The 19,742-nt window shown below is 37.3% G+C and overlaps 2 protein-coding genes across 5 annotated transcripts; both read right to left on the bottom strand.

Annotated features, from left to right (window-relative positions):
- Positions 1 to 2,605: 2,605 nt before the first annotated feature.
- On the bottom strand, positions 2,606 to 5,387 carry LOC131623061 (TMV resistance protein N-like). 4 transcript variants are annotated; one of them, XM_058894086.1, is made up of 4 exons: positions 5,012 to 5,387; positions 4,527 to 4,811; positions 3,516 to 4,437; positions 2,606 to 3,426 (listed from the first exon to the last, which is right to left on the bottom strand). In XM_058894086.1, exons 3-4 carry the CDS (start codon positions 4,026 to 4,028, stop codon positions 3,061 to 3,063), a joined length of 879 nt encoding a protein of 292 aa, XP_058750069.1. In that variant the 5' UTR covers positions 4,029 to 4,437; positions 4,527 to 4,811; positions 5,012 to 5,387; the 3' UTR covers positions 2,606 to 3,060. The 4 variants fall into 3 exon arrangements, 3 of the variants coding, with proteins under 3 accessions (XP_058750069.1, XP_058750071.1, XP_058750070.1); XM_058894088.1 differs by having other exon boundaries at positions 2,606 to 4,437; XM_058894087.1 differs by lacking the exons at positions 4,527 to 4,811; positions 5,012 to 5,387 and having other exon boundaries at positions 3,516 to 4,476.
- A 10,503-nt stretch (positions 5,388 to 15,890) lies between these two features.
- LOC131623058 (disease resistance protein Roq1-like) lies at positions 15,891 to 19,644 on the bottom strand. Its single transcript, XM_058894084.1, has 2 exons — positions 17,220 to 19,644; positions 15,891 to 17,129 (listed from the first exon to the last, which is right to left on the bottom strand). Exons 1-2 carry the CDS (start codon positions 17,702 to 17,704, stop codon positions 16,391 to 16,393), a joined length of 1,224 nt encoding a protein of 407 aa, XP_058750067.1. The 5' UTR covers positions 17,705 to 19,644; the 3' UTR covers positions 15,891 to 16,390.
- Positions 19,645 to 19,742: the final 98 nt, after the last annotated feature.

Genomic DNA, 19,742 nt, shown 5'->3' with positions numbered 1-19,742 from the left:
AGAGGGAAAAAATGGCGGGGACTAATTTTTTGGACTTGGGTAGTCAAAATTATAAGACCGCAGTTTTCCTTTGTGGCTTAAAATATCCGCAGTTGTATAACCGTGGCAATTGAAGTAAAGGCCACAGTTTCATATTCCGGATCCAATATTTTATAACATAATTCTACGCTTTTAAAACCATGGTCAAATCATATATGTGGCCACAGTTTCTGAGCTGTGGAAAATTTTAGCGTGGCCGTAGGCCATATTTCTAGTAGTGATAGTTCGATTAAACCTTTCAGCCAAACCATTTTGCTGTGGAGTACCTGCAGTAGTTCTATGCCTTGCAATACCAGAGACAGCACAAAAACTGTCGAATGCTTCATTGCAAAATTCAAGGCCATTGTCGGTTCTCAACCTCTTGACCTTTCTGCCAGTCTGATTTTCAACCAGAGTCTTCCAACTTTTGAAATTCTCAAAAGTTTCATCCTTAGTCTTCTGGATGAATACCCATAATTTTCTGGAATAATCATCTACTATGGATAGAAAATACCTTGCTCCTGAATGTGATGGACACCTTGCAGGCCCCCAAAGATCAGCATGGATGTAATCAAGGGATCCATGTGTTCTTTGTTTGCCTTTGTTGAACTTCACTCTGCAAGATTTTCCAAGTACACAGGGTTCACAAAACTTCAGCTTTTCGACTTTGTCTCCACCAAGCAGATTTTGTTTCCCTAATTCGACCAGACCCCTTTCACTGACATGGCCCAATCTCATGTGCCAGATTTCTGTTTTCGACAAAGGTTTCGTGGATGCAACATTTGTCGAACCACTTACAACTTCAGCCTCAAGGGTATACAAGCCTTGTTTCTTCACGCCTCTCAAGACTTCCTTCGAACCCTTCATGACTCTTAGGATACTTTTCTCTCCTTGGAAAACATATCCTTTCTTGTCGAATTCACCAAGACAAAGCAAATTTCTCTTCAAATCAGGAACATACCTGACTTCAGTCAACAACCTTATTGACTCATCATGGAGCTTGAATCTCACAGATCCAACACCTGCAATCTTGCAAGCCTTGTTGTTTCCCAGCAATACTGATCCACTATCTTGATCACATAATTCCTCGAACAAGTCTTTGTTTGGAGTCATGTGCCAAGTGCAACCTGAATCCATAATCCACTCCTTCTTAGAGTCACTGCTTGAAACCACAAGAACATCAGATGATTCGAAATCATCTTGAACAATGGCAGCGTTGCCATTATCCTTACCTCCATGATATTTCAAGCGTTCAGGGCACACCTTTCTTGTGTGACCCTCCTTCTTACAATGGTAGCATCGAATTCCAGATGCTTCGCCACTGTAAGTCTTCGACTGGCTTTTGCCTTTCTTCTTGTCGAACTTACCATCCTTTCGTAAGAGTTTTCCTTTAACGGACAAACCTTCGCCAACAGTCGAAGGTTTATGCTCCTTTCGTTCATTCAAGTCCTTAGAGTACAAGGCTGATTGAACTTCTTCAAACGTCAGGGACTCCCTTCCATACAAGAGTGTTTCTTTGAAGTGAGCATGTGATCGAGGCAAAGAACACAATAGTAACAGCGCTTGATCTTCATCATCGATCTTCACATCAATATTTTCAAGATCAAGAATCAGCTTGTTGAACATATCCAACTGCTCAGCCAATACTTTGTCTTCAATCATCTTGAATGAATACAAAGCTTGCTTCAGGTAGAGTCGATTTACCAGCGATTTGGTCATATACAAACTTTCAAGTTTCACCCATAACCCTGATGCCGTCGTCTCCTTTGATACCTGCCGGAGAACCTTATCACCAAGGCTCAACAAAATTGCGCTGTGTGCTTTCTCGATCATATTCGTCTTCTCCGCTGCCGTCAATTCTGCATTCATGGCTGCCTCTCCCTTCAACGCTTCCAAACAACCCTGCTGAACCAGTAGAGCTTTCATCTTCAAGCGCCACAGACCGAAATCATTCACTCCGATGAACTTTTCAATCTCATACTTTGTTGAAGGCATCTTCTCCACGCTCACCGCACCAATTTGTTGTGAAAAACGATACTAATAACAAAGTATAATAGGGAATTATGGAAGAGAATAAGAACACAAGAATTGGTTATAACTGCTATTCTTTCACTTTCTCTTAGAACAAGATTACAAGTTTACAAGAATAACAAATAACCTCTCTCACCCTAAATTAGGATTTGCAGCTTAGCAATGATGAGAGACTAGTATGCTATTTATAATAAAACCTAACATACTAACTAATGGGCTTTTTCAGCAAGGCCCATTACACAAGCCAACTTAATAAACAAGCTAACTTAACAAATTAGGGTTTAAACACTAAAACCTAATTTAACATGCTAACAACCCTAGCATCTTCGACATCTGCATGCTAGACCCATCTTCGACTACAGCATGCACACTTCGACACCAGCATGTGAACAATCCTTCGACTTCATGCTTAACTCTGTCGAACTGTCGAACCAAGAAGCTACCCTTCGACAATACTAGAGTTCGATCCAATATCTCACAGCATCAACATCCCTCTCGATTACCAGTGCTTTATTGCGATAGTCAGAGTGCCCTACACATTTCTGCAAATCCTGTTTTTCATGAGCGTACTAAACATCTGGACATCGACTGTCATTTGGTCCGTGAGAAGTTGCAAGCTGGAGTGATGCGCTTGTTGCCGGTTTCCTCTCAAGATCAAGCTGCAGATGTCTTTACTAAGGCTCTTGGACCACGTCCATTTCATTCTTGTCTGTCCAAGCTTGGTTTGATGAACATCTATCAACCTCAAGCTTGTGGGGGGGTGACAAAGCACGTGCATGAGATGACTGACGTGGAGGATTGATTGGCTGAGATTGGTTATGCCCTAACTGAAAGTTTGTTATGCACAGTTAGTTAGTTACACTTGTATATAAACCATGTAACGACTTTGTAACAAACTAATGAATGCAATATTGATTTTCTCTTTCGTTCTTCTTTGTTTCTTCTCTGCATTCACAGAGCTTCATTCTTCTCCATCAATGGAGTTTCTTGGCATTCATTCATCATTCACATTTACTTAGACATACACACCACGCAATTCCATTCGTTTTCAAGAACAGCATCTGTTAATTTGAATGTTATCTGTTTTATATCAAAAATTATTATATGATCTGCTAGTCCACTGTGCCCATGGTCACCATCGTCGAAACTTAGCTCGAATCCATCTGTTTTTCTTTTTCCATTGATGATAAATCTGGGCTGAATAATTTCTTCATATGAACCGGGTCGAACAACAAGACATAGAGATATTGCAGGGATCTTTTTACGAAACCAGAAAGTAATAGATGCATTATGATCATGGACGTAGTGCTCGAACCACACTGGAATACATCTTCCTGGTAAGTGAAACTTCTTGTCCCCGCCCTCTGCATGCAGTTTCTGATAATAGTAATTGTTTCATATATTTAGAAACATGTATATGTAGAGTTTTATCAAATCAAATATATGAATAATAAGAAAATACAGACCTCACTCTGTAACATGATTCTACACCCGGAAGTCAAGGAAGGGCAGTCTTTTGCAGACAAAGTCCTTATGTTGGGTGGAACCCCTCTAATAGTTTGAAGATTTTTACAGTCATCCAATATAAGTGTCCTCAAAAAGCGGCACACTTTGGCACATTCAGGAAGAAGTTCGAGGTCTAAAATTATCAAGGATGTGCACCATTTTGCAGATAATGTTTCCAAGTTTAGTGGAACCCCGCAAATTTCTTTGAGATTCTTGCAATCATCCAAATGAATTTTAGTTAGAAAGTAACATTCTTTGATGCATGCTGGAAGAATTGTAAAATTATTCTGCGACAGGTACAACTCTTTCACATTAGAAAACAAAGGGATACCAATTCGAAGGAAATCGTCCGAAACGTGGCAGCCAGAAAGACCTAGATTGAAGACCATTGAGCTAGCTCGAGGTTCAAAATCGTTCGGTTTTGGTAATAACAATGTACATTCCCCAGCAATCAACTCGTGAAGTTCCTGCATCACCAAAATACTACTTGGTAACCGAACAACTCCACAGCCAATTAGTACTACTCTTTCAATTGTGAATGGAAAATGGAAGTTCTTTTACCGGAGTGTCTTGTAAATCAAGCACCGTAATCTTTTCCATCTTTCCTAATATTTCTGGAAAACTCTTCAGACAGTAACAAGATGAAAGCTTGAGTTTTTCAAGGGAGCTCAACTTGATGGGTGGAAAAGTCCTGAGCTGGCTACAGCCATCAGCATTCAAAATTTTAAGCTTATTCAAGAATCCAACTGATTCATGAATTTTAATTAAATTAGCGCAATCACCAAATGATAATTCTTCTAAATTTGGAGCACCAGACACATCAGGTATCTTTGTTATACGCTCACAATCATCAAAATTCAAAACTCTCATGTTCACAAACTTCTGCTATAAAAATGAAAATCAAATGAATAATGTTCAAACGGATTTGTTAAAATATTAGTAAACTATAGAAAAGAGCTTATTGTACTTACCTTCTTTGGTATAAGCAAGTTGAGGGACATTAAGTGACTTTGCGGTAACTTCAGTATAGCAAGTTTCTTTGGATGAAAGTTGGAAGGTAAAGATGGTGAAGGATATCCCCGCCATTCCAATACTCTTAAACTATTTGGAAGATGCTCGGGACCTTTGGAAAAACTACCAACTCTAATGATAAGAGTTTTGAGGTTTTTCATCTCCTTGAATGCCTTTCCATCCCATTCTACCACTTCTTCAAAATTGGGGAAATCCAGAATTATGACTTGAATACTACTAGTTCCCTTCAAAAACAAAAGCACAAATCAACCATAATAAATGTATGTATTTTTGCAATTCGACGTGCATATTTAGAGAGTATCTCTTAATCGATAAGGAAAACGGCAATAACTTAACACAATCAACAAAGCATCGGAACGCTGACAAAAAAGACATGAAGGTTAAAATTTATAAAACCAAAACCTTTTATATCAGTCTTACTTACAGTATTTTCTTCGAAAACATGAATTATATCATCAGGAAACCATAACCTACTACGTTTCCCAGGCTCCTCAGGCGATTCTTGTCGGACAATTTCTTTACCCATGTCCTCTATCAAATCGTGCAATATTACACAACCATTCAAATTTATCTTTATGAGAGATTTTTCCATCAGCACTCCAATCCCATATTCTGGGCAGAAACCGTGATGGACCTGAAGTGTTTTTTTAATGTCTGACACATTACATCCTTTGAAGCAACAAGCAATATCAAGAAATATTTTCTGCTGATCTTCCTCCAAACTATCGAAACTTACTTTAAGTATGTTGTGAATCTTTTCATCCGCAATTCTTTCAAACTAATCTATTGCCGATTCCCATTCTTTTATACTTTTTCCAACCAAGTAAGTGTCATACCCCAATTTTTGACCCTAAGGTCATACATCATTTGCATTCCAATCATCAAGCAAGAGTTTCATCTTAAAGCTCTGCTCTCGGTGTTATGCTCACTTCATCTGTAAGAGGGATCATCAAGCACCAATGTTTTAGTTTTGTATATATTGTTTTACTAACCAAAATACCAAAAATATTGCCTTGTGCTTTTGTATGTTTGTGTTTTGTAGGTACCAAGTCAAAACATCCATCAAAAGGAGCATTTTTCAACATTTTCACTATGCAAATCGATTTGCATAAGGTGTAAATCGATTTACACAACTGATTTTGCCCAGATTTTGCTTCTGCCATCAGTGCAAATCGATTTGCATAATGTGCAAATCGATTTACATAACTGTTTTTGCCCCAAATTTTGCCTTTTTCAGCAATGTAAATAGATTTGCATAAAGTGCAAATCGATTGCACCAGCACGAATTTGGAAAAATGAAGGCAAATTTCAGCTTTTTGAAGTGTTGACATCATTTGCAAGCATGGGAAGCATGACTTGGTTCTTACATTTGATTTCCTACATCATCTAATCATGTACCCTCATGTGATTGCATCAAGACCATTGGATTTCATTTTTGGCTCCAAATCACTTTTCCAAGCCTAATTCTATTTTCCAATCCTAACTCCAAGCCACAAAAATTCCCAAGCCTAGCTCCTATAAATTGAGGCATTCCCCTCTTCATTTTTCAAGTTTTGATAGCCAAAAAACTTATTGCAAATTCATTTCTCGAAGCTTTGATAGCCAAGAAACTTATTGCAAATTCTCTCCTCACCTCTTCCAAACCCATCACTCAAAGCTCTTTCTCTTCCACACAAATTAGTGAGTCACATCTTGAACCTCACTAATTTAGAGCTAAACCTCAACATAAACACTAGTTTCTTCATCAATTGTGAGAGATCTGAAGGATAGAAAAACACTTAGAAAGGGGGGGGGTTTGAATAAGTGTAGCTTTAAAAACTTGACAGATAAAAAATAAATTGCACAGGTATTTTTATCCTGGTTCGTTGTTAACTAAACTACTCCAGTCCACCCCCGCAGAGATGATTTACCTCAACTGAGGATTTAATCCACTAATCGCACGGATTACAATGGTTCTCCACTTAGTCAGCAACTAAGTCTTCCAGAGTCTTCTGATCACACACTGATCACTCCAGGAACAACTGCTTAGATACCCTCTAAGACTTTCTAGAGTATTCTGATCCACACGATCACTCTAGTTACAACCTGCTTAGATACCCTCTAAGACTTCCTAGAGTATTCTGATCCACACGATCACTCTAGTTCCTTACAACTTAATGTAATCAATTCTAAGAGTATTACAATTGCTTCTTAAAAGCTATAATCACAAACTGTGATATTTCTCTTAACGTTTAAGCTTAATCTCACTAATATATTACAACAGCAATGTAGTGAGCTTTGATGAAGATGAAGATTCTGAGCTTTGAATAGAACAGAGTTTCAGCAAGTTAATATGAGTTGTTTTGTTCAAAATCGTTTTCCTTGCTTCTCATCAGAACTTCATATTTATAGGCGTTGGAGAAGATGACCGTTGAGTGCATTTAATGCTTTGCGTGTTCCGTACAGCATCGCATTTAATGTTATACGCTTTTGTCAACTACCTCGAGCCTTGTTCACGCTGTGTCTACTGACGTTGCCTTTAATAGCTTTTAACGTTCCTTTTGTCAGTCAGCGTAGCTTGCCACTTGTACTTCCTTCTGATCTGATGTTTGTGAATACAACGTTTGAATATCATCAGAGTCAAACAGCTTGGTGCAAAGCATCTTCTGATCTTCTGACCTTGAAGTGCTTCTGAGCGTGATACCATCAGAACTTCAGTGCTTCTGATCTCATGTTCTTCTGATGCTTCCATAGACCCATGTTCTGATTCTGCTTCGACCATCTTCTGATGTCTTTCCAGACCATGTTCTGATGTTGCATGCTGAACCCTTGAGACAAAGCTTCTGAGCGCTGAATTATGCATACTCTTTATATATTTCCTGAAAAGGAAATTGCATTGGATTAGAGTACCATATTATCTTAAGCAAAATTCATATTATTGTTATCATCAAAACTAAGATAATTGATCAGAACAAATCTTGTTCTAACAATCTCCCCCTTTTTGATGATGACAAAAACATATATAAATGATATGAATTTGCGATCAGAAAGAGCAGACGGCAAAAGACAAATTACACAGCTATAGCATAAGCATATGAATATGTCTCCCCCTGAGATTAACAATCTCCCCCTGAGATAAATAATCTCCCCCTGAAATAAATACTCGAAGAACTTTAATAAAAGACTTCCCTGATTATTTCGGTAGAGACGATCACATAAGCTTCTGTCTTCAGAGAATTCATAGCTTCTGACTTCTGCTTCCATTGGACAGCTTCAGAACTAGAATTTCTTTAGATCCCTAGAACACTCACAGCTTCTGATTCCTGCTTCCATCTAGGACAGCTTCAGAACTTGAATTTCTTTGATCTTCAGAACATTCACAGCTTCTGATTTCTGCTTCCATTTAGGACAGCTTCAGAACTTGAGTTTTCTGGATCTTTAGAACATTCACAGCTTCTGATTTCTGCTTCCCTCGGATAGCTTCAGAGCTTTGAATTTCTACCAACATCACTTCATGCTAGATTTGTATCAGAACATTGTTGAATGTACCAGAGCATCATCAGAGCATCTCTACATCCTGAAATGTTACAGAACAAAAACTAAACGACAAAAGTCAGCATGAACGAGTCAGAACATAAAATGTATATTAGAACACATGATATGTATCAGAGCCATATAGGCTAAAATAATGTATCAGAGCAAATAGAATTTTGTCAGAGTAAATAGACAAATATGGATCAAATTCTATTATCAGTGCTTCTGATTCATTCTTCTTTCTTGCTTCTGATTTCTGAAGCTTGACAGCACTTAGCTTGCTTCAGTTTCCTTGAGCTTATTCTTTTTACAGAATAACACTTCTTATGGTTTTGCTTCTTGTGTTTGCTTTGAAGATTCTCTTCACTTCTTTATACCTGCAAAACACTTAAACCATATAGAACTTGCAGTTCTTGTTAGTAAATGTGTGGGAGCTTTACCCAGCAACTGATAGATTAATCAAATCATTTATCATTTATTTTCTCCCCCTTTTTGTCATAACATCAAAAAGCATAAGAGATTCAGATGCAAAGCAAGAGACAAAAGGAAAGATTTATCATTGTTCTTAAGGAATGCTCTTGTTCTGATTGGATCATCCTTCTTTCCAAGAATGACATCTTCTGAATGACCAGAGATGAGTCTGGATGATCTTCTGACAGATGGTTCTTCAGAAATGCTTAGATTCTCCAGAGAAGCTGATACTTGATCTTCAGATTCTTTGCTTCTGAAAAGCTCTGCTTCTGATGCGTTGCTTCTTGGCTCAACAACTTCTGATATATCAATATCACAATCTGCAAAATTATCAGACTGCTTTGGTTTTTCAGAACCAAGCTTATCATCAAAACTAGGGGTGATCGTATCCGAACCAATCCAAAAGCAAAACCGCAAATCGAACCAATCCAAACCGAAACCGCAAAAAACCGCGTTTGGTTTGGATGATTTTGGATGATTTTTGGAGTGAACCGCGCGGTTCGGTTTGGTTTGCGATTTGTATTTCACAAAACCGAACCAAACCGAAACAAACCGCATGTTTAACTTAAGTTTTGAATTTTAATAGTTAATTTATTATCTTTCCAAATCCAATTGCATAAAGCCACACCTCACATTTTCAATTTTAATAATTAATTTATTAACTAAAGTTTTGGCATAATCAACTTAGTTTTTGTATTTTATTGAGCTACATGTATATGTAATTGTCTATTGTCTAAATATGTATTTCATTTATAATGTATTTTTAGTTCTCTACTGTTCTTATAATATAATTTCTTTTGTATGGTATAATATCATATATTATATTGGCATTGAATTAATTTCCTTTTTCCTTTTATTTCAGTACATTTTTATTTTATAGTGTAAACCGCAGTCAACCGAACCGATCCTAACCGCATTGGTTTGGTTTGGTTTGGTTTGGATGACTTATTAAAAATCAACCGAACCAAACCGAACCGCATGCATTTTTATCTCGCGGTTAGGATGACTTTTATGCTCAAAACCGAACCAAACCGCACCGCGAACACCCCTAATCAAAACTGATATTGATTGATTCTTCCACAATCAATGTTTCAGTATTGTATACTCTGTAGCCTTTTGAGCGTTCAGAATATCCAAGAAGGAAACATTTTTGTGCTTTGGAATCAAACTTACCAAGATGATCTTTAGTGTTCAGAATAAAGCATACACATCCAAAAGGATGGAAATATGAAATGTTGGGCTTTTTATTCTTCCACAATTCATAAGGAGTCTTATTTAGAATAGGTCTGATAGAGATTCTATTCTGAATATAGCATGCAGTGTTTATTGCTTCTGCCCAGAAATGCTTAGCCATATTGGTTTCATTGATCATGGTTCTGGCCATTTCTTGCAGAGTCCTATTCTTTCGTTCTACAACTCCATTTTGCTGTGGAGTTCTAGGACAAGAGAAATCATGGGCAATACCATTTTCTTTGAAGAACTCTTCAAAGAATCTGTTCTCAAATTCACCACCATGATCACTTCTGACCTTTATGATTTTACACTCTTTTTCAGATTGAATCTGAATGCAGAAATCAAAGAACATTGAATGAGACTCATCCTTGTGTTTCAAGAATTTTACCCACGTCCGGCGGCTATAATCATCTACGATGACTAATCCATATTTCTTCCCTCTGACAGATGCTGTTTTGACTGGGCCAAACAGATCAATGTGCAAGAGTTCTAATGGCCTTGAGGTAGAAACAACATTCTTGGACTTGAATGCAGGTTTGGAGAACTTGCCCTTCTGACATGCTTCACAAAGAGCATCTGATTTGAATTTCAGATTAGGGAGTCCTCTGACAAGATCCAGTTTGTTAATCTGAGAAATCTTTCTCAAACTAGCATGACCTAATCTTCTGTGCCAGACCCACTGCTCTTCAGAAACAGACATAAGACAGGTCACCTTCTGACTCATAAGATCTTGCAGATCTGTCTTATAAATGTTGTTCTTCCTCTTGCCTGTAAATAGGATTGAGCCATCCTTCTGATTTACAGCCTTGCAAGACTTTTGATTAAAGATTATATCATAACCATTTTCACTCAATTGACTGATAGATAAGAGGTTATGTGTTAATCCTTCTACAAGAAGTACATTAGAAATGGAAGGAGAGTTACCAGACTTTATAGTTCCAGAGCCAATTATCTTGCCCTTCTGATCTCCTCCAAACTTGACTTCTCCTCCAGACTTAAGCACCAGGTCTTGGAACATAGACCTTCTTCCTGTCATGTGTCGTGAGCATCCAGAGTCCAGGTACCACGACATGTTGTGCTTTGTCCTTTTTGCAGCCAAGGATATCTGCAATAGGAATAATCTTATCCTTAGGTACCCACATTTTCTTGGGTCCTTTTTTGTTAGATTTTCTCAAGTTCTGATTGAACTTGGGTTTAACATTGTAAGCAATAGGAGGAACAGCATGATAATTTTTAATGTGAGTTTCATGATATTTCCTAGGTTGTGTCACATGCTTTTTGGTGTGTGTTATGTGAAAACTTTGAGCATGTGAAGTGTGCCTAATATCATGGGAGTGGCCATACTTGAACTGATCATACAATGGCTTGTATGTGAATTTCATTTCATCAACAGGTTCAAGTTTGTATGGGGTTTCACCCTTAAAACCAATGCCAACTCTTTTGTTTCCAGACACAGCATATATCATAGAAGCTAGCTGACTTCTGCAAATACTTCTAGATAAGAACTTCCTGAAACTTAAATCATATTCTTTCAGAATATGGTTTAGACTAGGAGTGGATTTTTCTGAATCAGAAGGAGATCCAACATTATTGGATAATTTTAGAAGTTTTTCTTTTAATTCAGAATTCTCCAACTCAAGCTTCTTTGTTTCAGATTCAAATAGCTTTTTCAGCTTTTTGTATTTGAGACTAATCTGAGACTTGAATTCCAGAAGTTCTGTTAGACCGGAAACTAACTCATCTCTAGTAAGTTCAGAGAATACCTCTTCAGAATCTGATTCTGATGTAGATTCTGATCCGTCATCTTCTGTCGCCATCAGCGCACAGTTAGCCTGCTCATCTTCAGAGTCTGAATCATCTTCTGACTCATCCCAGGTTGCCATAAGACCTTTCTTCTTATGAAACTTCTTCTTGGGATTTTCCTTCTGAAGTTTTGGACATTCATTCTTGAAGTGTCCAGGCTCATTGCATTCATAGCACATGACCTTCTTCTTGTCAAATCTTCTGTCATCAGAAGATTCTCCACGTTCAAATTTCTTTGAACTTCTGACGCCTCTGAACTTCCTTTGCTTGTTCTTCCAGAGTTGATTTAGCCTTCTGGAGATCAAGGACAGTTCATCTTCTTCTTCAGATTCTGATTCTTCAGGATCTTCTTCTCTAGCCTGAAAAGCGTTAGTGCATTTCATGATATTGGATTTTAATGCAATAGACTTACCTTTCTTTTGAGGCTCGTTTGCATCCAGTTCAATTTCATGACTCCTCAGGGCACTGATCAGCTCTTCCAAAGAGACTTCATTTAGATTCTTCGCAATCTTAAATGCAGTTACCATAGGACCCCATCTTCTGGGTAAGCTTCTGATGATCTTCTTTACGTGATCAGCCTTGGTGTATCCCTTGTCAAGAACTCTCAATCCAGCAGTAAGAGTTTGAAATCTTGAAAACATCTTTTCAATGTCTTCATCATCCTCCATCTTGAAGGCTTCATACTTCTGGATTAAAGCGAGAGCTTTAGTCTCCTTGACTTGAGCATTTCCTTCATGAGTCATTTTCAAGGACTCATATATGTCATAGGCCGTTTCCCTGTTAGATATCTTCTCATACTCAGCATGAGAGATAACATTCAGCAAAACAGTTCTGCATTTATGATGATTCCTGAAAAGCTTCTTCTGATCATCACTCATTTCTTGCCTTGTCAGCTTTACGCCACTGGCATTTACTGGATGTTTGTAACCATCCATCAGAAGATCCCATAGATCACCATCTAGACCAAGAAAGTAACTTTCCAGTTTATCTTTCCAGTATTCAAAGTTTTCACCATCAAATACCGGCGGTCTAGTATAACCATTGTTACCGTTGTGTTGCTCAGCAGAGCCAGATGTAGATGTAGACTTTGCAGTTTCATCAGCCATCTTTTACTGAAGCGTTTTTCTCTTCCTGAATCTTTTCTAAACACGGTTAAGTGCTTGCACCTTAGAACCGGCGCTCTGATGCCAATTGAAGGATAGAAAAACACTTAGAAAGGGGGGGTTTGAATAAGTGTAGCTTTAAAAACTTGACAGATAAAAAATAAATTGCACAGTTATTTTTATCCTGGTTCGTTGTTAACTAAACTACTCCAGTCCACCCCCGCAGAGATGATTTACCTCAACTGAGGATTTAATCCACTAATCGCACGGATTACAATGGTTCTCCACTTAGTCAGCAACTAAGTCTTCCAGAGTCTTCTGATCACACACTGATCACTCCAGGAACAACTGCTTAGATACCCTCTAAGACTTTTCTAGAGTCTTCTGATCCACACGATCACTCTAGTTACAACCTGCTTAGATACCCTCTAAGACTTCCTAGAGTATTCTGATCCACACGATCACTCTAGTTCCTTACAACTTAATGTAATCAATTCTAAGAGTATTACAATTGCTTCTTAAAAGCTATAATCACAAACTGTGATATTTCTCTTAACGTTTAAGCTTAATCTCACTAATATATTACAACAGCAATGTAGTGAGCTTTGATGAAGATGAAGATTCTGAGCTTTGAATAGAACAGAGTTTCAGCAAGTTAATATGAGTTGTTTTGTTCAGAATCGTTTTCCTTGCTTCTCATCAGAACTTCATATTTATAGGCGTTGGAGAAGATGACCGTTGAGTGCATTTAATGCTTTGCGTGTTCCGTACAGCATCGCATTTAATGTTATACGCTTTTGTCAACTACCTCGAGCCTTGTTCACGCTGTGTCTACTGACGTTGCCTTTAATAGCTTTTAACGTTCCTTTTGTCAGTCAGCGTAGCTTGCCACTTGTACTTCCTTCTGATCTGATGTTTGTGAATACAACGTTTGAATATCATCAGAGTCAAACAGCTTGGTGCAAAGCATCTTCTGATCTTCTGACCTTGAAGTGCTTCTGAGCGTGATACCATCAGAACTTCAGTGCTTCTGATCTCATGTTCTTCTGATGCTTCCATAGACCCATGTTCTGATTCTGCTTCGACCATCTTCTGATGTCTTGCCAGACCATGTTCTGATGTTGCATGCTGAACCCTTGAGACAAAGCTTCTGAGCGCTGAATTATGCATACTCTTTATATATTTCCTGAAAAGGAAATTGCATTGGATTAGAGTACCATATTATCTTAAGCAAAATTCATATTATTGTTATCATCAAAACTAAGATAATTGATCAGAACAAATCTTGTTCTAACAAGATCAAGGCTTGTGGTTGTGTGTTCTTGAAGAAGATTCAAAGTTTGTGAAAGATTTGGTAAAATTCTAGATCCATTCCATAATTCAAGATGTGATCCATTGTTGTTTATGCTTGATGCACCTTTGGTGCTATATTGATGAGATTTGCTTGCTTACTTGATACATTTTCGTGCACAAATTGATCCAAGATCACAAGGTGTTTGGTTTTATGTTTAAACAAGTTTCTTCTCTTTATTTGCTGTTTTTTTTGAAAACTGTGTTGTGCAAATCGATTTACATCTTGTGCAAATCGATTTACATAACTGAAAACTGCGCAGATTTTGAAAACAGAGTTATGCAAATCGATTTACACTCTGTGCAAATCGATTTACACTGGGCAGAATGCTGATTTTTGTGGTTTTTGACTTGTTCTTGGTTCTAACTCATCTTCTACTCCATTCTTTTGATATTTTCTTTGAATCACAAGTTAGAGGCCTAATTTCTCTCTAATTTCAATGGACTTAGGGCGTCGATAGGATGAGAATCCAAATCCGCAAAATTATGTGATTGAAATTATGGATGAAAGGAGCTTTTAATGTGGTTCCATCTTTTACTTCTCTTTATTTTGATCGATGAAAGTCTTAATACCTTGAGAATTCTTATGGATTCTTGGTAAAGACTAGATCACTCACCATTTTTCTTTTCGTGCGGTATTGCTTTCGGAAAACGATCTACATATCGTTCTTCTCGCATGCATTAGCACATAAAGTTTTGACCGGCCTCGTTGTAGGGTGATTTCTACATAAATCACTTGGCGATCTGCTTAACATAGCGCAATATTTCGTGTCCCGAATAAAAAAGATCAAATATGGAAGAGAATTGTATGCGGTTGATTTAAGACTTGTGGAAGTTTTTATCGTGTAGTCGCTATGATTTTATCAAGCTTCTGATAAACCCCATTGAATTTAAATCCGAGTACATCATTCACTCACCATCGATCTCCTACTAACTTTGATAACATACTTGACAAGTTTCAATATGGTTATCTTTAACATTTAACAACTAACTTTAATTTCCGCACCTTTACTATACCGCTCTTTATATTTCTAGCTTTATCGCTTTATTTTATCATTTCATCATATTTACTTTCCGCCGTTTTTTCTTTGTCCACTTGGACATATGTTTATGCTTCCGTTATTTTTCTTTTGTCCACTTGGACCATACTTTACCTTTTTGGCTAAAACACTAATAAACAATCGAAAAATCTAAAAAATACATAAGGCTCTCTTTGGACTATCGGTTACTATCCCTAGCATTTTGGAGATTCGGACTTATGGACCTAGTACCTCTGGACTCATTCTATTACTACCCAGTGATTGTTCTGTTTGTCTGGCATTGTTTTGTTGTATGTTTATGTGTGCAGGTACTTCCTTGAAAGCCCTTGATGGTTAATTCCAAGGCATTGATATAAGGATTTTACCCGAAAACAGCCGTTACTCTGCCCGATTTTCGTCAGAATCTTAATGTGCTTAATAAAAAGTGGTGCTAAGACAATAAGTTCATCTGGATCCCCAAGTGTTAATGTATTGGTATTGATAAATCCAAAGGATGGGAAAACTACATTGACTTTTAATGTCAAGTGTTGGCTTCTTATTTCGGTCAGACCATTTCTTTCCTTAGCTTTTATTTTATGCATTAGGTTAGCCTCTTCATCTCCTCCCATTCTTAAATTTTCAAAATCTTCTCCCTTTTTCCAAAATATTCCTATGTTTGCAATCTTTTCAAAATCTTTTCTTTTAAAATATCTTTCGCCCTTAGTGGCTTTTCTTCAAAAGTTTAGACACCGTTAATTGTCGAAACGAGTGGTTATACCCCACGATTTTGAAATTGATTGATAATAACGAGATCTTTTCCGCGTGAGAGAGCTAGTGGCATACTCGTTGATTTTATCCGAGTTGGCGCCCTTCTTTCATTTGCGATGCAAAGAACTTGTTTGTTCTCATGCTCAAGATCAATGGCTGAGTATTTCTCTCTAACGACAACAAAGTGTTTATTCGTTTTAAAACGTTTTTTCCAAAAGCGGAACTACATTAGCTCTGACTTCTCCATTGCACCGAGGAGGTATGTAGGCCCAAGGCTTAATGTCTTGCCGAGCTTATTTTAAAAATAAAACAAACCCTTTTTTTAGCACACACGACACAGATTTTCAAAAAGGTTCCTGTGGAGTACCACAGATATGAGGGGTGCTTAAAACCTTCCCCTTGTATAAACAACACCCGTACCTAAGATCTCTTCTTTTTGTTTTAAAAACAAACTTTGGTTTTTTTTCGTTCTTTTCCCTTTTCCTTTGGAAATAATAAAAGCGCGGTGGCGATTTCAAAACGGAATATTGATTCGAGTCAGTCTCATGGCTTCGACATCAGATTTTCCCCGCTACAGTAAGAACCCATTACCTCCAAAGCCAATGGAAGACCAGAAGCATAGCTCAATGCACGTTTTAAAACGTTGTTATAACTTGAATCAAATTTTTCTGTTTTAAAAGCATTCCAACAAATCAATTCAAGTGCTTCTTTCATATTCAACCCATCTACCTCATATGTTTTTTCAACCCCGTGACTCGTTAACAAATGCTTGTCCCGAGTGGTAATGATTACTCTGCTGCCAGGACCAAACCAACTAGTCTCTCCAACTATTGCCCTCAACTGCTCTGGTTTGTCGACATCATCAAGAACCAAAAGAACCTTCTTTAGGTGAAGCCTATGCTTTATTATTGGAATTCCTTCATTGACACTTCCCAACTTCATATACTTCTTCCCAATAATATCATAAAGAAGTGTTTCTTGGAGATGTACTAATCCGTGTTTAACTGAATTCTCCCTTACATTATCAAGAAAACACAAACCTTCAAATTGATCGGCAATCATATTATAAAGAGCTCGAGCAATTGTTGTTTTACCAATTCCACCAATACCGTGAATCCCTACCATGTGGACTTCGTCTGATCCGACATTTAAAAGCGAGGTTACTTTTAGCACACGAGAGTTCAATCCAACAGGATAATCCGCGATATGTAAAGGAATGCGATTAATAATGCTGGAAACCCCTTTAATAATCTTCTCTATAAACTCATATTCATTCTCATTCCTTCATCACACACAAAAAAATTGAAATCAGAATTGAATTGACAGACAAATGAAAGTCAATGAAATAAAATATACAAAGTTAGAGCATCACCCATGTTTGAAATGATAGCCAGACAAATCAGCTGCTTGACACAAAGCTATCCTCCATTGTTGCACCTTCTCCTTGTCATTTTGGAATCTTTCCTCATGTTTAGCCAGTGCTTCTTTATAACTCCTTCTCTGATGTCGAACATCGGAAGGATCCACGTCATAGAAAACCGGCAAAACCAACCGACCCTTGTCCTTAATTAAGGCGAGGATGTTAACGAGTTCGTCTAAACAAAAGGACGAAAAAGCATAGTTCTTAGAGAACACAATAATAGCAATTCTTGTCTCTGCAATTGCCTTGACAAGTGATGGCATAATCTGTTCCCCTCTTTGAAGTTCATCATCATCAATGAAGGTGTGAATTCCGCTATCAATCAGTGCTTTGTACAGATAACCAGTAAAACCGTGCCGAGTATCTTGGCCTCTGAAGCTTAGAAACACATCATATTTCCATGCATAAGTAAAGGAAGATGAGGATATTGATGCCATGAAATCTTACCAAAACCTTGACTTCTTGTGAGCCTACTACATCATTGAAGTGTTTGCCATGAAATCTTCAACAAACATGCTTCACTCTCAAAAGAGAAAGATGACTCGGTCTCAGAACATACTCGTCACCTAATTAGTCGTGTTTCTTTAGTCATCATGTTCATTTTCACTTTTGTATGTATTTCTATCTTTTGACTTTTTTGTCCGTCTTTTTTCTTGTGATTTGTAAAACATAAATCATTATAAATTCAATATTATAAAATTTAGGAAAATTTTTGGTACTCATTAGTTTAGTTAGATGCAGGTACTTTAATATTAATTGATTTAAAATTTAATAATATTAAAAATGATATGGCGTTGAATATTTTTATAAATTATATGATTTGAGGAAGGTACTAATACTCAATCAAATACCGGAGTAAAATTTATATACAAATAAAAGACAAACGGGTATCGCTATGTCGCTATTCCTTTTTAGAAGCTCCATCGGAAATCTTTGGATGTAGGAGAACATGCTCAACGAGAGGAGAAAAATGACGGTGGTGACACAACCATATGTGGCCGGGAGTTGGTGAGGTGGTGGTGATACAACCATCTGGACGATCCTTTGTCAGGAGAAGGAGGGAGATGATATGGTGTAAAGGGCGTATCCTACATATGGTGTGATTTAAAAAGCTTGTGCATGGTTGCTAATGCACCGTGACCGTTGACATTTTGACTAATAATTTTTTAAATCCTTAAATATGTCATTAATCCCTCTAAATATCTTAATTTTTCAATTTTAATCTTTTAATAATTTATCTTCGAATAATCATTTTTTTTAAAATTTTCTTTTATAATAATTGTTCATTCAGTTAACTCCAACTAATGTTATATTTTTAACTGCATGTTATATTTTTAATGTGAAATGTCATATTACAGACACTTAATTGAACTCATGATGATATTAAACTCATGATATTTCTTGAAGTAACTTTGTTAAATTGAACTCATGATACGCTACGTCATGATTTCTATGAACCCCCACTCTCCCCTACGTCAGATCATTAGATTCATCGTCTGCTTTATCAGGTTGTTTTCTCCTACATTCAGAGGTCATATGATCAATATTGTGACAAGAACAAAATGAAGGCAGTTTTCCATATTCCACATAAATTCTAAACCTTAATTTTTCAATCAATAGGTGATCCTGCAAAACACCCAAAAGATTGATGTGAATCAACACACGAGCAAAGTGGCCAAATGTTATGTTGGGTGTGGCTTCATCAATACTAATAGGAATACCAAGGCTTTCCTGCAATTGCAAAAATTATTCTTGTTCCGCAACATTCTTAAGGAAGATTATGTAACCATATCCAAACTTGTACATTCGTGTGTTTATGTTGTCTTGGTTTATGTGGTACCTAGCAAAGAGAGGCAATAAATTTGGTTTGAGACACTCCAAGATCCAATAGCACATTCGCCTTTCAATCCTTCAATCAACAGAGACAAATGAAAATTGTAATAACCCTTCCCTAAAGGGATCAAACTCCACTAACCTAGGAGTTTTCATAAAGAAGAAAACTTGTAGTCAACAGCCTTAATGGGAACATCTCCCTTTGACTTAAATGCCATGAAGATGGTTCTTACACGTCTCAAGACATGCCTAGTATTCTTCCTCAGGGATCTTGATGGAAATTCCCCTTCATACAAGGCTACGGCTGAGGTAATTGGCTATAGTGCGTTACTCAGTGCTTGTTTGAAGGACTTTTCTCTGCAGAGTTTGATTAGGTGTCGGCGAAGGGGAAGCAACAAAAGAAGGAGAAGGTCAGGAGTTGGCTACGAAACTCCAAGTTTCCATGGTAGGAAAGCCCGTCATGGAAGAGGCTGCGTAAAACCCTAACAGAGTGTGGCATTATTCAAAAAATCTTAATATTAACATATTATACAAAACTGAACTATATTAAATGTTTATTACTTTTTCGTAGAAACGGGGCATAGTTTTATTATATTTACTGTTTTATAGAATCCTAACCACATGAAACCAACTGAAAAAGCA

This window comes from Vicia villosa, unplaced genomic scaffold, assembly GCF_029867415.1.
Source record: "Vicia villosa cultivar HV-30 ecotype Madison, WI unplaced genomic scaffold, Vvil1.0 ctg.000048F_1_1, whole genome shotgun sequence".
NCBI classification, from domain to species: Eukaryota; Viridiplantae; Streptophyta; class Magnoliopsida; order Fabales; family Fabaceae; genus Vicia; species Vicia villosa.
The sequence above is the reverse complement of the archived record's forward strand: the minus strand, read 5'-3'. Positions and strand labels throughout refer to the sequence as shown.